Source organism: Sinocyclocheilus anshuiensis, unplaced genomic scaffold, assembly GCF_001515605.1.
Source record: "Sinocyclocheilus anshuiensis isolate Anshui unplaced genomic scaffold, SAMN03320099.WGS_v1.1 scaffold472, whole genome shotgun sequence".
In the NCBI taxonomy this organism is placed as follows: Eukaryota; Metazoa; Chordata; class Actinopteri; order Cypriniformes; family Cyprinidae; genus Sinocyclocheilus; species Sinocyclocheilus anshuiensis.
Window position 1 is genome coordinate 1,698,752 of NW_015557102.1, and position 9,482 is coordinate 1,708,233.

Consider the following 9,482-nt stretch of genomic DNA (forward strand, 5'->3'; position numbering starts at 1 on the left):
TTCTCGTCTTTCCCTCTAACACTGTGTCATCGGCATATCGCCGCTCACTTGCAGTGTGTGACAAACCTAGATCAGTAGTTTTTGTGAAAACTAGAACGATCTAGTTTTGTTGGATCGCTTGCTTGTAGATGGGATGTAAGACACCTGCGCACACTCTTATATTACAGCACAAACATATACACACACACACATTGAACGTGCTGTGGCAAGCTAAACATCTAATGATCCTCAATGGTCCCACTGGGATCTTGCGGAGGTCAAAGAATGCCGGTGAATCCTGTGAGACTCTTTACGCTCCTCTGAACTGACCAATCAGCATGCACGTCTCATTGGTGGTCAGCCAGCTGATTATCTGTGCGTCAGACTCATGTTTTGTAACAGAGGTCATGCAGTCATTAAGTAGACAGGAATGGAGCTCATAAATTAACATTGATCTTTTAGTTCATCGCAGACTGTAAATACTTTTTTGTGTGGTTCCTAAACTTTGACGATTGTCAAATGACTTGGTATAGAGAGAACAGGAAATGATGGGGTGAAGAGGGGCAGATGGCATAGCTGGCTTTTTCAGTGCATCCGTGCAAGTGAGAAAGCAATTATGTACAAGCTCCAGAAATTTGATAAAGCCTGTATCAAGTAGCTGCAAGAGGAAATCGATTGCCTGAAATTGTTCAACATATTTATTTACACACAAATTTAAATTTACATATTTTCTCAAAGCCTTTGCATAGATTATTATAAAAATACATAATCTATTATAAAATAAATGTATAAATTATACTTATACATATGTTCTCAAAGCCTTGTTCTGCAGATTATTGTAATAAAATACATTATTTATGAAAATAAGTTATTTTCTAATAAATGTACTTATATATTGAAAGATAATGTATATATTTTTTCATAAAAATATAATTTATAAATAGTACAAAAATTAAAATTTAAAGTTTATATATTTTTCTGAAAGCCTTGCATATTAATATTATTAGTAGTAGTAGTATTAGTATATGTGCAGCATATTATAAATACTAAAAAACATTTAAACGTATACTTTTTTCATTATAAATTTAATTTTAGTTTCATTCATTTAATTAAAATAAAATGTATATAATGATTTCTAATTTTTGTAATAAAATTTTGTTAATAATATATTTCAAAGCTTTTGTTTGCATAGCGGACATAGTAGAAGTGGCATAGAAGTAAACTGAATTCAAACTTCAATCATTCTTATGAGTACCACAGTTCAATGTGACAGTCCATATGTGCCACAACAAAACAGAACCTGCTTAATTGATAGATTTATTAGTTCTTAAACTCATAAATATATTGTTTTACTAGGCAGAGGGCAGTGCTGTTATAGTAGTTCAGTGTTTGTGTTTGTGAAAAAAGTTTCAAGAGATTGTGTGTGTGAATGGTTCCGTCCCTGGCTTAGGGCTAAATGTAGCTGCTTTATATGCACTACAACAACCACAAGTGTGGGCGTGACCAGCAGCTTGTGTTTTGTGTGTGTGTGTGTGTGTGTGTGTCAGCACCAGCCGGCCTAAAGGAATGTGTGTGATGCTTTCCAGTTGACTTTAAGAAGACTGAGAGATCATGAGATCAGAACAAAAGAATCCACCACTTCACTGCATGACCGCTATGCTTATGAAGACAAGTTAATTCTTCCTTTAACATACACTTCAGAGTGCGACATTTTAGGAGATGTTCGCATGTAGGACAGCGGTGTGCATGCGTGTGTGTGTGGACATCATGTCTCATTTTGCATTGTTTGTGTGGCATTGTTTGGGCAGACGATCTGCTCGGTATATCTGCTGATCTGTGTTGCTGTGGAAGCGGATCTGGTAACTCCTCATTGGACCACAGAACAGCTCACGGACGAAAGGCCGAAGTATCCCAGCATGCAGCTTTCCACCATCTGTCACGGGCCCTTTGTTTGGGTGTGGGTTGAGCTGCTGGTCTCTGGTTACTCATAACACGCAAAGACACACACACATACACATATTACAGCTTTGAATCACGTTCCCATCCTTTAAATTTAAACTCTCTGATACTGTGTAGCACAAGAGTGATGTTTGTTACGGTGGAAAGGCGCATTGACGTGATCAATGGCATCTGTCTCCTTGCGTTAGGATAAACCGGACGGTTTGGGTCATGATCGGAGTTGTAGAATTTCCCATTTTGCTCGAACGGACACGGAGCCGTGGAGAAACTCGCAGCTTTTAGGGCTCGGAAATCAATTTTATCAGTCCGACTCTGCCGTCCTGCTTTTCTTTAAGACCTCTAGATTATTCATCCATGTGGCAGGGACACTCACACACACACACGCACACACACACACACACACACACACAAACACACAAACACACACACAAAATCTAATACCCTCTCACTCACAACTGAGACGGCTGAAGAAAGAAAGGTGAATCCCACACCTCTTTGTACAGGCCACCGCCCAAATATCATTTCTCCTCACCATCCGCCCTCCCCTCCTTGATTTAGAGACTGGTGTTTTTAACACGATGCTGCACATGCTCTCTTTCTCTCTCTCTGTGCATCCTGGGACACTGACGGTGGTGTGACTGCCAGTGTCACCAAGCAACCGTGTCTTGCGACAGGCGAAGCCATCTCACGCTTCAGAAAAGCTGCTCCAGCCAATGGCGATACAGCGCTGTGACCAATCAATGAGTCATAAAGGCCGGGGAGATGGATGCATTTGGACACTCATTAACCACAATCTCACACCCTTGTGAAAATAGCATGTATTCCGCGTGCTGTGTACTTACCGGTTGTAGGAATGAGCATTTATGCTGCTGCAGCTGGGAATTAGCAGCGATATGAGGTCAAAGGTCACTGTTCCCCTGCCGCAGGTCACCGGGAAGGTGATGGGCCTGTGCTGAGCGTGCTCTGGTTGAGGAAAATGGAGTCTTTGTGTCGGTGTGGTTGCTGGTGCGCTCTGATTAGCACTGATCCATGCTGACGACTCTGTTGGCAGATTAGCGTGGCTAGCATTGGCCATCTGTTACCACGGGCCATAACAAGTGAGAAGTGTGGGTCATGTGCGCGTTTGGAGACAGATACGAGGCATTATGAGTAACACACACACATAGAAACTTAAATCACACACACACACTCTCCCAAACACCGCAACCTCAGCAGTATATTTCACTGCCTCAGGAGTGTATGATTGATTTTCAGGTTAAATTAAATAACACAGCTTTATGTAGTGTCTCTCTCTGGAAGCACGTTCATAGGAATCGAGTTCGCGTTTCTCCCGGCTGGCTCGAGAACCGAAGGTGTCGTCCATATTGCATGGACTAAACGGATACTGCAAAGCACCCGGATCGCGATTAGCATATGATTCACTCATTCGCAGGATCCGGGACCTGCTGTTTTTTCCAACAAGCTCATTGGCTGCATGCACCAAGTCAAATTAATTACGCAGCTCACGGAGATTATGATGCCTGCCTTCCAGTGCCACAGTGGAAGATGGCTAATTAGCTATAAAATCAGACTAATTCTGATGCTAAAGCTGTTTTAATTTCTGATAATTAAGTCAGGATTGGATCCTTAAATACCCTGGCATACCATTATTGCAGTAATCATGGTTGTTGTTGTTGTTATGAATTATTTTGAGACCCTCGTCTGTTAACGTTGATGTTTAAGGTAATCACGCTAAGTGAATAGCTGTAGAGAGGTAGATGATATAACCTATATAAAGTACCATTCAAAAGTATGAGGTTTGTAAGATTTGTTTTTAAGCAATTGATGCATTTATTCAGCAAGGATACATTGAATTGATCAAAAGTGACAGTAAAGACATTTATAATGCTACAAAAGATTTATTTTTGTTTAAATTGCTGTTTTGTTCAAACTTTCTATTAATCAAAGAATCCTGAAAAAATTCATCATGGTTTCCATAAAGATATTAAATATCACAACTGTTTTCAACAATGATAATAATAAGAAATTCTTGAGCAGCAAATCAGCATATTAGAATGATTTTTGAAGAATCATGAGATGCTGAAGACTGAAGTAATGTCTGCTGAAAATTCAACTTTGCATCACAAGAATAAATTCCATTTTAAAAATGATCATAAATAAATAATTACATTAATTAATTAAAATATATATGAAAAAAATATTTAAAATTGCAATTGCTGAAAATTTTGCCAAAAATGTTGCCATGACAGGAATAAATTAGTTTACAATATATTAAAATAAAAAACATTTTAAATTGCTAATGTATTTTAAATTGTAATGTTATTTCACTTTATTATTGTTTTACTGTACTTTTCATAAAATAAATGCAGCCTTGATGAGCATAGGAGACTTTCAAAAACATTACAAAATCTTATGACTCCAAACTTTTAAACAGTAGTGTGATATAATCTATAAATGTAACATTATTTGATGCAGACATATTACACTCTATTGAATGATATGACTTATTTTAAACATATAATTCAAAATGTATGTATATTTTATATCTTATGTGTGAGACATGGTTGTGCATTTTAGAAAACTTCTTTTTCACATTTTCTGTATGTGTTTCTGTAAATGAAGTGACTCGCAGTATCTCTTTTCACATTTTTACTACTGTGTCTGTGTTAGAATGTGTTATCTGATTGAATGTTCATTTGTGATTTACTTCTCAGCAATTTCACCAAGTTATATTCAAGCACTGTGTATAATTCAATGATTGTTTTCCACTGAGCAGTGTTTGGGTGGTTATTTACGACTGAATTTCAAGCTAGCATTCATTTAGAGTAACCTGCCATGAACTTGAATTCGCAGGGTCATGACCTAGTGACCTTTGACCCTGAAAATGGTTAGAAAGAGGAGATAGAGGGATGATCTGAAGCACGAGGAAGCGAAGGACAGGTGGAGCGAAAGAAAGGGGGGATAACAACCGCAGTGGCAGATTGTGGCCTCTGCAGCTGTTTACGCCAATATTCAGACACTTTCATTGTGTGTGTGTGTGTGTGTGTGTGTGTGTGTGTTAGTTTCAGCATTGCTCTCAGGTGAGGGTTGTTAGTTGATATTCCGTGGACGCTTCCATCTCTGAGATCTGATCGGTGTGTGTATGCATGTGCGTTTGTGTGTGTGTGTAGCAGAGACATACAAGAAGGAGAGCCGCTCAGGGGACAGGCCACGAGTGTTTATATATAATGACAGAATAACAAAGCCATGTGTGCTACACCGTGACGCTCTCTGCCGCTTCCCCCATCGAAATCTCCTCATGACATTAGCATCCATGCGGACATGCGACCAAGCTCAAGATTTCCAAACACATAAAACGTTTAACTTGTCTTCAGCAGTCAGGTTTTTTCTGCTTGAATCACACGCTAACGGCTGCTAATCTTATTTTCATGCGTTTAAAGTATGTGCAGATATGGTATATTTTGAGGAGGGAAAAATAAATTCGAGAAGGCTTGTGGGGTTTTGTGTGTGTATATGTTGGCTGCATGCGACTGTTTTTAATATGCGTCTCTCCAAACTGTGAAATCTCCACAGAAACAGTTAAAGGCATAATTTGCCTGTTAAGCACATCAAGTGTGAGAACGCTTGATTTACGCTGTGTAAAATGGCTGTGAATAGTCAGTGCGCTGCTCACTTTGTGTGTGTGTGTGTGTGTGTGTGTGTGTGTGTGTGTGCGTGTGCGTGTGCGGTGCGTGTGCGTGCACGCGAAAGTGTGTGAGCTCGTGTCAGTCTCCCTTCTATCCAATTGAAGGTGGTCTCGACAATGAATGAACGGTTAACTTGACAAGCCATACAAACCCTCTGCCCAAACGGGACGTTAATGTGTGGTCCTGTAAAAATATGCTCGTGGGGTTGGTTCGTTTTGCGAGCAGACGTGTGTGTGTGTGTGTGCGCGTTTTTGTGACAAATGAGGACATAAATTTGTATAATGACAAGGGTATGACATAGGTATTACAAGGAGAAGGTGACTTTTCAGGACATTACCCCATGTCCCCACTTTTCAAAACGCTTATAAATCACCCAGAATGGAGTGTATTGAAAATCTGAAATAGCACAAAGTTTCCTGTAAGGGGTAGGTTTAGGGGTAGGGTTGGTGTAGGGCAATAGAATATACGGTCTGTACAGTATAAAAACCATTACGCCTATGGGATGTCCCCACTTTTCACAAAAACAAACCTGTGTGTGTGTGTGTGTGTGTGTGAAGGAGACTGACTGGTGTTAAATAGAAATATTGTTCGTGGCAAGTGAAATGTGAAAGGAAGAGTGGCAGGCCGTGTGTTCGTGCAAGAGCTTGCTCTAATTATCGATTGGATTGTGTTTGACAGATATGGAGACTGGAGAACGGCTGGCCTCACCTTCCACCACCCCTTCCTCCGTCCACACCGCCACCTCTGTGTCAACATCTTCCTCCTCTTCCTTATCCACAGCAGCCTCCAATGCCAAGAGCAGCGTGAACCACGGAGCCACGGCCTCACTCGGCACATGCGGTAAGAACTCGTGCGCGCACACACATGCTCTTTTATGCCCTGACGCAAGGGTTGCTTATTGTTACAGTGTGAAAAGTGCTCAGTCAAAACTCACGGACAATCACATGCCAGCACATTTCCACACACACACACACCGCCGAGTGTCGCACAGGCACGCTTTGAGCCTGTCTCCAAGTTTAGACTGCGTGGTTGGCGGCAGATTGGAGACTGATGTCATCAGGGACCTCTCTTCCTGTCTGATGAAGCATCTTTTTTTTCCCCTCTGAGTGACGTGATAAAACGCAAATCTTGTCTGCTGATTGAGTCTTGTCTGATAAGGCACAAGTGTTCACTTTTCAGATTCTGTTCTGTTAAAGGGATAGTTCTGCCAAAAATGAAAGTTCTGTCATCATTTACTGTTCCTCATGTCGTTCCAAACTCAAATTTATTTATTTTTTCCAGGGAACACAAAAGGAGATTTTTGCAGAGAGTTCAGACTGTTCTTTTTTGTAATTAGGACTGGGGCTGTCAAGAGCCAAACAATAAATAAATAACAACATAAAAGCACCATAAAGGTAGTACTTATTAATCTATATTAAAAGGTTTGCTTGGTATGTAATCTCAAGCAAGTACAGTTGAGCTTACATTTACCATATGTGATGTTATATATGCTCTGTGTGTTATATATGAATAAAATCCTAAATTAATTCTGTTCATTATTAAACCACTTCATTCATATGGATTACTTTTGCGATGTCTTTATGAACTTTTTGATGGGTGAAAGTTATAGTTGTGTGGATGGACAAAAAGGATGAGAAGATATCAAAAATATTGTCCGAAGATGAACTAAAATACACGTTTTTTCAGCAGGGATCCTCCGGTAAAATTCGCATTCCAGGGTCTAAATATCACATTATTGGGGTCGCTTCAACCCGCGGACATTAAAAACAACCCGCAGCAACAGTGTTAAAGTAGCCCAATTCCGTGGGAAAACCACGGACTTGGCAACACTGCTGTTTATGTCTATGACGAATCACGCAGGTACTGGGCTACTCCGCAGCGGTACCTACCCGAACCAGTCTAAAATAGTCAGAATATAAACACTTATTATAGGTGTACCGTAGTGATTCAGGACAAGCCAAAACACGGTTTGGAAAATGGATTCATGGTGCACTCGCTTATTATATAATTTTGTAAATTTTGAACACAAAAAAAGTTAAAGACTGCAGCTTTAACGAAGCTAAAATTTCGTCATAGTTTTTATCATCAGATATTAGTTTTAGCTCGTCAACGTCTAGTCTTAGTCACAGAAAAAAATGTTCGTTAACGAATATTTTTCGTCGTCGTTTTCGTTGACGAAATTAACACTGGCTGCATGAACATTCTTCAGAACTTTTCCTTTTGTGTTCCAGAGTGGAATGAAAGTTATACAGATTTGGAAACACAGTGTGAGTAAATGAGGACAGAATTGACATTTTTGCATGAACTAGGCCTACCCCTTGAAAGTTAGTGTTACACTGTAGCGTCACTGCAACATGTGATAGGCTACTACGTTTTAAATAATTTAGCCTTGCATTAGAAAAACTGTTTTAGCAAGCTAGCAACACTGCCATGTTACATTTTATTCCTGACATTATTTAAGAAATTAAGTCACATATCTGGTGGCTGTTTTGAATCAGAACTAGCAATGGCTGATTTGTAAATGAATCGCTCTTTTCAATTAATCGTTGAACAGCTTAACAAAATCGATTCACAATTCAGTCTGCATTGTTCAGCTCACTCACCTACTGAACTGTGAAAAGTTTCTCACTAAATTAATCAGTAATAGGATACAAAAAAACAACAACAAGAGTGCTGATGTAAAATTAAATGTTTACCCAGAATCAGTTAAAAACCCCTTTTTTTGGGTTACTTGTGGAGCCTGAAACCTTTGTGTTTCACCAAAGAAAGAAAACACAGGTTTGAAATTATATTAGGGTAGGTAAAAAAATGATTTTCATCCAAATTTTCATTTTTGGATGAACTTGTATATTAATCGCTTTTCCAACTGTCCATAGTCTTTCTATCTGATAAAGCATCTCTTCTCCCTCCCTCTTGTGTTTTGTTCATTCTGTGGCGCAGTCAGGGCTGAAGAAAGCCACCGACTTGCTCCTGTCGTAATTACCGACTTATTGTTCAGCATGTGAAAACACCGTCCAGGATTTAGCACTCACAGTTTTGGCTGCAAATTGAAAAGCTGCTGCATTAATGAATCTCAACCAATTAACTAGGCCTTTGTTAATACTGCTGTCATCTCACTCTCCACCCCCCTTCACATAAACACACGTGCACACGTGAACACACAGGCACAATAACACAGCTTTCCCTCCATCCTTCCTGACACTCTTAAATATCCTCCTCTCCTCTATAAACTGTGAAGTTTGTAAGGCTCCACTGACTCTCTCCTGTTTGTAATTCACTCTGTCTGCTCTGGTTTCGTTTTTGGCCCAGTGTCGTTTTCTGACGAGACTCTCATTAACAGTTGATATTCCACACGGCTTTCCACTCTTCTACTTCCTCAGCAGCCCGACAAGAGGAGTCGCGGTGAAGGGAGACCCTTTGTTTTTGCTATTTTTCCCTTCAGAATTTTGGATTTTTGAATATGTAATTCCAGCTTCAGCTCATCTCTCTTGAGATTCAAGTACCCAGCAAAATTCGGGTTCAAGTACTCACCAACTCTTTGTTGTTCTGTTTTCACAGAAATAAAATATAAAGCTCCAGTTTTAGTCAGAGCCATGGCTTAGTGGTTACTGCAGATACTTCTGACAAGTTGAGCCATGGTGCTCATGTGTATAATGCAGGTTAAATTCTGGCTTCTAACATGTACTAAATCCATTCCAGTTTTCACTATATCTCTCTATTTTACAGTAGTTAGCTTCAGTCAACTTATATGATTAGAAAAAGTGGCATTCCATGTAGGGATGGGTCATGATGCAGGACTAGTTGACTAGTGATCTAACGGCTGACTATTCAATTGGTGGTGCTGACGTTATATATATA

At 39.7% G+C, this 9,482-nt stretch overlaps 1 protein-coding gene across 1 annotated transcript in view; it reads left to right on the top strand.

Moving 5' to 3' along the window:
- Positions 1-9,482, top strand: part of LOC107677545 (bromodomain adjacent to zinc finger domain protein 2B-like) — an 82,215-nt gene that overhangs the window by 35,042 nt on the left and 37,691 nt on the right. The window contains exon 3 of the mRNA XM_016472473.1: positions 6,303-6,464. Within this exon, the coding sequence (XP_016327959.1) occupies positions 6,305-6,464 (160 nt within the window). The 5' untranslated portion in view covers positions 6,303-6,304. The remainder of the gene's footprint in view (positions 1-6,302; positions 6,465-9,482) is intronic.